General features: G+C 46.1%; 2 protein-coding genes across 3 annotated transcripts in view; both read left to right on the forward strand.

The window, feature by feature from the left end:
- The window catches only part of KMT2C (lysine methyltransferase 2C), a 271,020-nt gene extending 261,294 nt beyond the window's left edge, over positions 1 to 9,726 (forward strand). The window contains exons 54-59 of the mRNA XM_040643770.1: positions 1,031 to 1,173; positions 1,437 to 1,605; positions 5,521 to 5,637; positions 6,227 to 6,300; positions 6,550 to 6,658; positions 8,379 to 9,726. Of these exons, the coding sequence (XP_040499704.1) occupies positions 1,031 to 1,173; positions 1,437 to 1,605; positions 5,521 to 5,637; positions 6,227 to 6,300; positions 6,550 to 6,658; positions 8,379 to 8,471 (705 nt within the window). The 3' untranslated portion in view covers positions 8,472 to 9,726. The remainder of the gene's footprint in view (positions 1 to 1,030; positions 1,174 to 1,436; positions 1,606 to 5,520; positions 5,638 to 6,226; positions 6,301 to 6,549; positions 6,659 to 8,378) is intronic.
- A 789-nt stretch (positions 9,727 to 10,515) lies between these two features.
- Positions 10,516 to 11,564, forward strand: part of LOC121105777 — a 2,794-nt gene continuing 1,745 nt past the window's right edge. Inside the window, exon 1 of one of the 2 annotated variants that reach the window (XM_040643773.1) lies at positions 10,516 to 11,484. In XM_040643773.1, coding sequence (XP_040499707.1) covers positions 11,473 to 11,484 — 12 coding nt within the window. In that variant the 5' untranslated portion in view covers positions 10,516 to 11,472. The remainder of the gene's footprint in view (positions 11,485 to 11,564) is intronic. The other variant, XM_040643775.1, reaches the window with a different exon arrangement.

The following is an 11,564-nucleotide window of genomic DNA, read 5'->3' on the forward strand; positions in this document are numbered from 1 at the left end:
CAGGGTGCAGACGAGGCAGAGTGAAGGACAGGAGTGTGGTTTTGTCTTCAGGCAGTGCTGGATGGGTGAGGGGACTTTTGTCCCTTTGCTTCCTCACGTTTTCCCGCACTGACTCTGATGCCCCGGTGTTTGTAGCCACTCCCCTGCCCCCGTGCTGGGCTGTCACCAGAGGGCAGTGACTGCGGGAGCACGGGGTCTTCTCTGACCTCTCTTTGCAGTCTTTTATGATTATGAGTATGTTTGCCAGTGGGTCTGCACACGATGCTTTTGAGAAGTTGCATGATTATAAGGCATTTTTTTGAACAAGAAAAAAATCATTGATGTTTGGTGGGTTTTGTTTTGTTTTTGCTTTTTTGGAGAAGCAGAGGACTTCCCAAAAGCCACTGAGTTCTACGTCTGCTTGTTTCCTTTCGTAGAGCACTGCCTAAATGATACGTATCTTTCATGTCTGTAGAGAAATATGCTCACAAGAAATATATTCTAGAAAAGGCCTTTAACGTAAAATGATTTTACAGTTAAACCTTAACCACCTACACTCTCGGGGCGTTGAGTGTAATAACCTCATCGTAGTCAAATTGGAAGAAGTGAGAAATCAAGACACTAAAGCATAGAAATGATTTTTAATGATATTTAATTTTTAAATTCCAAATAAAGATACACAAGTTGAAAGAGCAAAGTTGTAAGTCAGTACACACAGGGTTGGGATAATCAGATCTTAAAGTCACATAAGCATGTTTGTTGACTGGCCTGTAGTTGTTCTATGGGTTAATATTATTCTTCAAGGAGCATTTGCCAGGGTTTACTATGTTCCACTTTGAAACTGAAATCTGTGTAATAACTAATATTGAAATAGATCTGAGTGCAGGCTGATTATGTTAACATAAGTTAAAAAGACCATTTTGTCCCCAGGGAATATGTTGACAAGTTATTTCCCCCAAAAGTTCAAGTTGGGCTATCCCTGGGCCTGCTCAGGATTGTCTGCAGTCTTGATCAAATAAATTAACCTTGTGTCTGTTTTGCTCCTTTTCAGCTCCCTGGGGTTGAGGCGTGTGAGAACTACACCTTTCGGTATGGCCGCAATCCTCTCATGGAACTCCCTCTTGCCGTTAACCCCACAGGCTGTGCCCGTTCCGAACCTAAAATGAGTGCCCATGTCAAGAGGTTTGTGTTAAGGTATTTTGTTTTAACTTCACATAGTACAGCCCAGGGTTTCTAGGTGTGTTTGTGGTTTTGTGCTTGATTTGTCTGCTGCTTACAAACCCTGCTGTCTCTGGCTGTGCCGACCACATCAGAGAACTCGCCCTGTGGCTCTGCTAGGCGGCTTTCCATGTATGTTCCTGTCAGTAAGAATTTGAATCAGCTTGGCTTTGGGCGTGATTCGGAGATATCTTCAGTTTTCCTTTTATTTTTTCCTGTTGACATGCCATTGCGTGCAGGCCTCACACCCTGAACAGCACCAGCACTTCCAAGTCCTTTCAGAGCACGGTCACGGGGGAGCTGAACGCTCCGTACAGTAAGCAGTTTGTCCACTCCAAGTCCTCGCAGTACCGGAAGATGAAGACCGAGTGGAAGTCCAACGTCTATCTGGCCCGGTCTCGTATCCAGGTGAGGGAGTGGTCTGTCCTCGGAGAGGGGAGACGCAGGACGGGGTCTAGCGGTCGGGAGATACTGGCGTCCATATGTGAAGAAGGATCTCACATGGCTGCAGGATTAGAATCACGTTTTTAAAATCCTGTCACGTCTTGTTAGTTTGTAACACTGTTGATTGACTGCGTCTCCTTGAGCATGGAAGCTCTTCTTCCCCAGCGGGAAGACCTCTGGAATTCACATCTTTGCATCTCAGTGAGCGCTCATGGGAAGCAGATAGCACTGTATTTTGCACTCACTGGATTTGTGGAGTGTTCAATAGAGCTATTTCAAATTCTTGTGAAAAATACAAATGAAAATATTTTCAAAAGGTGCTCCAGTGTGGGGAGTTCTCTTTTGGATGCCATCTTTTCTGACAGCTCTCTATTTTCTGGTGCATAGATTGTAGAATACGTTATAGATCGAGCCCTCTGTAGGGGAAGCATTTAAATGTACATCTGTAGTCCATACTTGCTGAGCTGTAGACCTGAAGAGCCCAGTGCCTGGTCAGCATCTCCCCTTGGATGTCCCAGGATGGAAGTATAAAGCTCACTTTGCCAAACATTTCAGTCCCTCAGCCCAGTCATCCTGAGTGTTGTCCCCATCCACGAGTTGTGTACCTTGGCCCCCGTATGCCCAGAGCCAGAGCCCCCTCAAGTTCTGTTGCCTTTCCCCTCAGAAGAGGGGTCTGAAATCCACGGTCTGGCAATGCCACCCTGTTTGCACGTGCCACTGCGCGTTTGGGCACCATGGGCGTGCCTGCCAGCTTCCTCCCACCGAGTCCCACTCACACCCACTGTGGTCCCTTCAGAATAAAAATCTGATCTACATTCCGTTGTCTATACTCATTCCGATTCTTGTTCCTTTGTTGGAACGTTTCCCTCCTCTTGGGAAGATTGTAGTATTTTCTTGTTAGTTTTGATAGTTGGACATTTTATAAAAAATATGCCTAGGTTTGGGTCATTTTCTTTTTTATTGCTTTCCTTACTTGATGACCCTTTTTGACCTGGAGCATTGTGCCTTCCGTCTGAGAAATGTTTCTGCATTAATTCTTTTGCAAGTTCCTACCTCTCTTTCTGTCTGTTTGAACCTCTAGACAAAGTCGGACTCATGAGATCTGGGCTCTCCCAGGGTGGACCCCAGACTTCAGCTGGGACCTGCTAAGGCGTGCCTTTCAGTCTGGCCCCTGCGGTGGGGCCCCCAGATGACCAGTGCGAACACAGATGGGAACTTTCTCTCCCCCTCCTGGTTTTGGTTCCCTTGTCCTTGTTCTGTGACTTCTATTTTATCTGCTGATCTTTCTTTTGTTAAAAAAAAAATAAGAGCTCTTTCTGCTCTTTTTATCTGATACCGTGCTTTTAAATTACAAATATGATATCTTTCTTATGTTTCTGCTGTTGCATCAAGAATGGAGCCTCTCCAGGGGCGCCTGGGTAGCGCAGTCGTTAAAGCGTCTGCCTTCGGCTCAGGGCGTGATCCCTGCGTTCCGGGATCGAGTCCCGCATCGGGCTCCTCCGCTGGGAGCCTGCTTCTTCCTCTCTCACTCGCCTGCTGTGTTCCCTCTCTCACTGGCTGTCTCTCTGTCACATAAATAAATAAAATCTTTAAAAAGAAAAAAAAAAAAAAAAAAGAATGGAGCCTCTTCAGTTCCTGGGGGATCCAGTGGTCTGCTCCTGCTGGTGTGTCTTTCTCACCTGCTGCATCAGTTACTTGTCATTTTAAACGTTCCCAAGTAGCTTGTTCACTCGTTACCGTTCCTGTTTCTCAGTATCACTTTTATTCCCTTTCGGTCATTTCAGTGATTTCTTAACCCCCGTGTTCAGTGTGTTCCATGCCACTGTCCTGACCGTGCAGACGCGTCTGTGCACGGATGTTCTAGTGGACTCGTCCCCATACGCTGTTCTGCAGTCTTTCTCGCTACACCTCAGAGAATCCTCTAGAGCAGCCGAGGTGGCTCTGGTTCATTCTTTCATTCTCCTTAACAGCTGGGTGACGTTCCCTGATGTCAATGAGCTATAATTAAGTGAACCGCTCCACAACTGGTGGACGTTTGTTCTGTTCACGGTTTTTCCCAGAACAGCATTGCCATCAGTATCTTGTACAAATACCGCCATGTATTGGTAGACTCACTCCTTTGGAGAATTTTCCCACCAGTGAGATTACTGTGTGAAAGTGTGTACATACTTTCCACCTTAGCAGAACGTGTTGGTTTTCCAGAAAGGCTGTCATTGCACATTTCTTCCTGTGTTTAGGAGACTGTCTCTCTTCTTTTCCCATTTGTCGTGCTGCCGCCCTCTCATATTTCCGCCAGCCTGATACTGCTTCCTTCCCTGCAGTTTCTAACCGCTGACGAAGGGCAGCTTGCAGCTTGGATTTGCTCTTCTATGAATTACATGCTCATCCGTTGCCCGTTTTCCAGCTCGTAAGAACCCGTGCTCATAGATGTACTCCCCCAACCAAACACCCTCTGACGACTAGGAAGTATGGTGTCTTTTTCTTATAAAAGTTTTAATGTTGCATAGTCAGATGTACATAGCATTCTATAGCTTCTAGTCTTGGTTAAGATGGTAGATTTAATTGTATACGTAGCGTCTTGGATTTCTTGATTTCAGAAATTGTAAGTGTTTAAGACTATTTTCTTCCATTGACTAACTCGTTGACGCACCATTTAGTAAATAACCTTTCCTGTTGCACTGAATCATGACACCAGTGTACTACGATGAAACTGTTAAACATTAAATCTTCACATATGCGTCGATCTACTTGGATTCTCTGTTCTTTTCCGCTGATCTTGTCTGTTCTTCGACCAAGCTATATTGATCTCTGTACGTACTACCTTTTAGCGTATTCTGGTTCATTCACCTCAGTTATGTCTGAAATTGAACAGATAAATTGCATGAAATTTTTTTTTCCCAGAAGATAATTCAGTTCGCACACCAAAGTCTCTGAGGTGGGCCCCTGGTACTGCGTGCCCCATGGCAGGGCTCGATGCGGCTGTGCCTGGCAGACTCTCGAGATAGCACACGCTTTTCCCTACTTGGCTACTGCGGGCTTCCGGCCAGCTGGAGTTGAAAAGGCAGAAACTCACATTGGGACAAGAAAATATCAAACATTCATGGAAATTATCCATACTTTTTTCAGTGTGTTATTTTTCCAGAATTCGTGGTGCCAAAAACTTACAAAGGTACACATAGTACGTGATTTCTTAGGCCGCTCGCAGAGACTACGAGCTACCAAATGAGAGGCCTGCGGCAGACTTTCTCACCAGTTCAGACTCCTGTACATCTCTCTGTGGCCTCCAAACGTCACATTAGGGGAGAAAGTCACCTTTCCGCAGAACTTTATTTCTTTCCAGCCTTCCTGGTCATTAGCGCAGAGTAACTTCTCCTGCTTCTCCTTTTGCCCTGGCTCCGGGACCTCCTAGCCAAATCCAAAACTGGACTATAGTATTAATAGTCCCATACGGTTAGCCCTATTTCTGATTGATGAAGTTTATTGTCCTGTTGTATCTTTTTAGAAAGATAGTAATGGGATGCAGCAAACACCAGAAGCTATTAGCATGTTTAGTTGGTGAGATCTTGGCATGAATTAATGGAAGATAAGGTGGCCTGACAATGTGGCGGCTATCAGTGGTACTGCTTTGTAAATATACCTTCAGAATTTAGTAAAAGACACAAAGCAAGATAGTAATGGCATGACGAAGTGGTAAGATTGTTTCTGATGGTAATATATTCATTCAATAAAAAAGATTTGAGGTGAAATCTTCAGTGTGGCTTTTGATGTGTGGCCTTTGTATGAAAGGGAATCAGGTTTGTTGTCCAAGAAATCAAAGTGATTTTTAAGGTACATACACACATGTTTTTTTCCCCCATTTTCTGTTTCTCTTTTTCACAGGGGCTGGGCCTGTATGCTGCTAGGGACATCGAGAAGCACACCATGGTCATCGAGTACATTGGCACGATCATTCGAAACGAAGTTGCGAACAGAAAAGAGAAGCTATATGAGTCTCAGGTAAGAGCCAGTTCTTCTCTGTCCCTGTGCCGTCAAAAAGCTGGAAACGGGGCCAAATTGCACTGTCCTGTGAGGTTCAGTTGTGAACAGAAGCCACATCTGGTTATTCTTTTTTTTTTTTAAAGATTTTATTTATTTGAGAGAGCATGCCATGCGCGCACGCAAGAGTGCATGAGTGGGGGCGTGGTGGCAGAGAGAGAAGCAGACTCCCTGCTGAGCAGGGAGCCCGGCGCAGGATCCTGGGATCATGACCGGAGCTGAAGGCAGACACTTAACCGACTGAGCCACCCAGGCGCCCCCCCCCCCTTTTAAAGATTTTTATTTAACATCTGGATATTCTTGTGTTTTCCTTGTTTTTTTTCCATCAGTCTCACCCTATCTAGTCGGTGTTACTGTTTACATAGATACAGCTGTAGATTAATGTAATTAATCCCGATCTGCTGATTTCCATTCACACCACATACGTGTATGTCCCCTGACGTGGTTGTGTGACACCCAGTGAGTGCGTCAGGCTGCAGTTCCATTCACTCCCCCAGGTTTTTCTGCTCTGAACGTGCACGAGGACGGATTTCTGACTTTTCTCTTTCAGAACCGTGGTGTGTACATGTTCCGCATGGATAATGACCACGTGATCGATGCAACACTCACAGGAGGGCCTGCCAGGTGAGGCAACGGGAATCAGGTCGAGGAAGTTCTGCCCGGTGGGTCCGTGTGCCCACAATGGCCTCCATGATTAAAAATTCAGGGCAGATGAGTTTTGAAAAGAATTTTCATTTAAAGTTTGTTCATTCACATTCTACGAATGGGTGGGTAGAAATAGAATCAGGAACAAATTGTCCCTGTGAACTGAATGTTTGTAAAGCTGCTTCCAGCTGTTCCCTAATAAATAGTTTTCTGAAACGGGGCTTACAGGTATATCAACCATTCGTGTGCACCTAATTGTGTGGCTGAAGTGGTGACTTTTGAGAGAGGACACAAAATCATCATCAGCTCCAATCGGAGGATCCAGAAAGGAGAAGAGGTAAGAGTGTGGGATCCCGTCTGCTCTGCTCAGACGCCCGCATGAGCTCGCTGCTGGATGCAGTCGGCTGGCCCGGGGGGTGTCTGGTGCTTTAGTGCTAGAAAAACTCTCCTTGTGGTGGGTCAGAAGTGCCACCCTGTCACTTTACCCTGGGACGTTCAGGTGCCACATTCCTCCTCGTGACAGCATCGCAAGTGTTGACTACCAGCTGCCCCCGAGTCCCTCACTCTGTGCTCCCCCGAATCACCCATGTGGCAGATTTTCCCGCCTCTTAGGGCTCCTGCTTACCCCCTTGGTCACAGATTGACAGGATCCCTCTCCTTAAAGATTCTGTCATTCGACTGATGTTTGGAGAGTGTCACGGGATTGTGGCCTCTGTGGTCTCCTGAACGTGATGCTCACGTGAGGCCACCGTAAGGCTGTAGGCGGCCAATTTGGGGGCAGCACGTGTGTCCAGATCGCCTGTATTCACAGCACCAGTACAAGCTTACAGATTTTTCTCAACAGATTTTCAAACAATTTGGCTCTTTTGTTATGATTTTTTTCTCTTTTTCAAAATGCTGGATGCTGAACTTGACATTTGTTTCTCTGGTCTCACAGATGACTTTCACCTGTTAAGGTTATTACTAGTCTAGACTACTTATGTATGTTTCCCAAATTTGTCTTCCACAAATGCGTTCAGCCACATTTCGAGGTGCTCTAGGTCCCACTGAGCAGTATGGGTTTCTGTAAGAGCCTCTCCTGCGCAGGGGATGAGGGGCCTGAGTATCTCTGTTGGAACCCCCCAGCCCTTTGGAACAGAGCTATGCCATGATTTCTTGCATTTTTTGGTCATCTTTTTGGAATTCCCTTTTTTAAATCAAGAATTTACCCCAGGCGCATGGCACATCTCGAAGTATCTGGATGAGTAAATCAGTGTGTGAGAACCTGGCGTGGTGCCAGCAACCACCAGGGGGCGTTGGGACAGATGGAGACCCCCTGAGCTCTGGGGCCTTCCTTCCCCTTCCTGCCAGTATTCCTGAGTAGGTCGCTTAACTTCTCCAAGCCTCTGCTTCATTTGTATGAAATGGCAAAAGTCTCCCCGAAGAACTCGCAAGTACCTAACAAAAGGTACTAAATAGTTTTGTTACTGAGGGAAGCTGCCCAGTTGGTGCCTTCTCTTCCGTGTAGAAAGGAAGTCTTTCCAGACAGTGCCTCACGTAGGACATTGAGTCAGGAGGGCCTCGGAGAGTAGTGGTCCTCCCGGGGGCTCGGGGTCCGGGTCAGCAGGGCTGGTCTGAGATGTGAAGGGTAACTGGATGACCCTAGGTAGACCTTTTTAAAACATTCTTTTAAGTGAGGGAAGGAAGAAAAGATGTCAGCTGGCGAGGGGTGGTTGGTTTCCCCCCAGGTGTGTGTCCCACCCAGCAGCCGAGGGGAGGAGGGGAGCCCCCCCACCACCCAGTGCACACAGTGCCACGAGGAGGTGTGGGGACGCAGCTCTCCTCTCTCCAGCCGGCCTCCCCTTCCTCCGACGTGGCGCGGCCTAGACATGCTGCCTCGCGATGGCTCTATGCCGTCGGGACCCCCAGTGGGCTTCCTTCCGAGCCCCCACGGAGCCGCCGCCGCGCGGGGTCCTTCGCTAGGTCTGCCGTGCTGCTGCTTTTGAGGGTCAGGCAGGTAGAGGCAGGAGCCCCCCTCCCTCCCGGCCCCCCTCACACTGTGTCTTTGCCGTGGGCAGCTTTGCTATGACTATAAGTTTGACTTTGAAGATGACCAGCACAAGATTCCGTGTCACTGCGGGGCCGTGAACTGCCGGAAGTGGATGAACTGAACGCGTTCCGTGCTGTCTCGGCGGGCGGCTTGTCCCTAGGAAGAAGCGATTCAACACACCATTTGAATTTTGCAGACAGAAAGAGATTTTTGTTTTCTGTTTTATGACTTTCTGAAAACTAGCTTCTGGGAGTTCTGATTCCCTCAGTCCTTCGGGATGGAGCGGCGCCCGGAGGTCGCCGGGGCGGACCAGGACCACAGAGCAGTCCAGCACTTTTGTTTTCTTCTTCTTTCTTTCCTCCTTCTTTCTGTGGGTGGGTTTTGTTTTGTTTTGTGTTTTTGCGTCTCGCTAAGGAGACACTTTGGGGCGAAGAGCCGCTGGCTGCCCTGCCCCGGGGTGGGGGCCTTCCTATGAATGTACAGACTGAGATCACCAGCGAAAGGGAGATGGGACGTCCAAAGTGCTGGCCACGGCCTTATCTGAAACAGGGGCAGGCCCTCTAACTTAAAGATTTTTTAAAATAAAGTAGACACCACTGAACAAGGAATGTACTGAAATGACTTCCTTAGGGATAGAGCTAAGGGGTAATAACTTGCACTAAAATACATTTAAATACTTGATTCCATGAGTCAGTTTATTGTAGTTTTTGATTTCTGTAAAATAAGAGAAACTTTTTGTATTTATTATTGAATAAGTGAATGAAGCTATTTTTAAATAAAAGTTAGAAGAAAGCCAAGCTGCTGCTGTTACCTGCAGAACTAACAGACCCTGTTACTTTGTACAAATATGTAAATATTTTGAGAAAAAAAATACAGTATAAAAATAGTATTGACCAAATGCTACCAGGCTCTGCAGCAGCTCGGGTGCTTATAAAATGTTCATAGGGATGTCACAATATAATTTTGTGTTATTAAATATGCCATTATAATTATGTAATAACCAAAATTTCAACCTAGAGCATTTGGGGTTTTTTGGAAACTACAGTCTATTAGTACTTAATTGTTTTATACACCTTCTGATAGAACGGAGTGTAGGCTAAAACTACAACTTTTATAGCTGTTTTGGTAATTTAAACTAACTTTTTCATATTATATTGTTGCATCCCTACTTCTTCAGTCAGGTTTTTTTGTGCTTAAAAACAATTTGTGATAACTGTGAATAATGCTTAAAAATAAACCCAAATGGAGGCTGAACTTTTCTTCAGCAGACGTAGTTTTGATTAGAACTTTGTTTCAAGCCACAGAGAATCATGTAAACATGCTAGATCGTGTAGCAGGACGCCAGCCTAACTCTAGCCTTCTATTTAACACAAAAATTTGAAAAGGAAAAAAAAAAAAAAAAAGGAGAGTTGTGGTCACTCTTGCAGCTGCAGGACCCCAACAATAGGGTTTCGAAGATGTAATTTTAAAATGTGTTTGTATGAACTGTTTGTTTACATTTCTTTAATAAAAAAAAAAACACTGTTTTGTGTTTGCTTGTAGAAACTTAATCAGCATTTTGAACCAGGTTAGCTTTTTATTTTGTACTTAAAATTCTGGTACTGACACTTCACAGGCTAAGTATAAATGAAGTTTTTGTGTGCACAATTCAAGTGGGCTGTAAACTGTTGGTATACCAGTGACGCAGTTCTGAACTTGTAATGTATATGGCATGATGTATTTTTATCTTACAGAATAAATCAATTGTATATATTTTTCTCTTGATAAATAGCTGTATGAAATTTGTTTCTTGAATATTTTTCTTCTCTTGTACAATATTCTGACATCCTACCAGTATTTGTCCTACCGGGTTTTGTTTTCTGTTCTGTATAATAGTACCTAATGTTGGCAAAAATTGAATTTTTTGAAGTATACAGAGTGTTATGGGTTTTGGAATTTGTGGACACAGATTTAGAAGATCACCATTTACAAATAAAATATTTTACATCTATAAAAGCGCCTGCGTCTGTGTTCGCCCTGCCCGCGTTCTGGCTGGAGCCGCGGGCCGGCCGCGCGCTCAGCCTTCACCTCCTGGCGTGTGATATGATCGGCTCGGTTCTCTTTCTTTTCAGATAACGCGTTTACATGCAAGTTCATAGCTCCTTCCAGATGGAGAGACTATGTTCCCTGCAGCTGAACAAAGACGGGAACTTTGGTTTCTGCTGAAGGGTGTTTACCAAGGTGCCCTCTTCCCTTGTTTAAAGTCTCCTTTTATTTAATTGTAAAATTTAGTCTTCTGGGGTTTTTTGAGGCAGCCTTTTTCAGATTTATTCTGTGACAGAGACTCGATTTCTTTCGTGCTGAATGTATTTGACGTCGAAGGGGATTGCTAAGAATTAAAATAGCTCAATCCCCCTCACAATTTCTAAAACCAGTTTTTAGCTTGTGCTTCATGAACACCCTAAAATAACAAGCTTTTATACTGTGTGGTTTTATAGAAATTCTCAAAGCACTTATCTGACAAAAAGGCTTTAAAAATACTCGAAGCATGTCCTGTTTGCGAAATTGCCAGTTTGGTCGGGGCTGGTGTTCACGGTCTGCGCCAGGTTGCGAAGCTCTTACCTGGTTACAGCCTTTTCTCCTCTGACCTCTTACTGGATCTCTAACGATCAGACACGGAAGAAGGAAGGAAACTTCTTTGAGTCCTCGTGGAGCCCGAGAGCAGCTCTCTGCTGGAGTGAGGTCCCACTCGTGGCGGGCCACAGCCAGGAAAGGCACGGAAGGGCATTGTAGCCGCGGGTCTACGGATGTGAACGTGGTTCTCCAGGGAAGGGGGCGCAGGAGAGGCGGCGCAGGGGTGACAGATCTCTAGGAGGAAACCGCAAAGCCACGTGGGGGCCACCTGGTGCCTCCACCCTCGCAAGAGTCCCCTTGCAGTGCGTCCCGGGGAGCAAGAGCAAGGCCCCGACCCTCCCGTGGCGGATGGGGCTGGTCAGCTGCCACGGTTGCCGTATTCTTGGACCCTGCACTCGCCGCATTTATGAAAAGCCTGAAAAGCACCAGGACATCACAGACGAGACCGCTTCGGGCCCTGGCATCACTGAGCTCGCACTGGGAGACCAACAGAAACAGGCCATTTTAAGATGGAAAGCCTGGTACGTTGGGCCAGGTGCGGGGAGGGGCCTCCCTGAGGAGTGAAGGGGACCGCGGGGGGGGGTACAAAGGCCTGGCCCTC

The sequence above is a fragment of the Ursus maritimus genome, unplaced genomic scaffold, assembly GCF_017311325.1.
Source record: "Ursus maritimus isolate PB19 unplaced genomic scaffold, ASM1731132v1 scaffold_3, whole genome shotgun sequence".
In the NCBI taxonomy this organism is placed as follows: domain Eukaryota; kingdom Metazoa; phylum Chordata; class Mammalia; order Carnivora; family Ursidae; genus Ursus; species Ursus maritimus.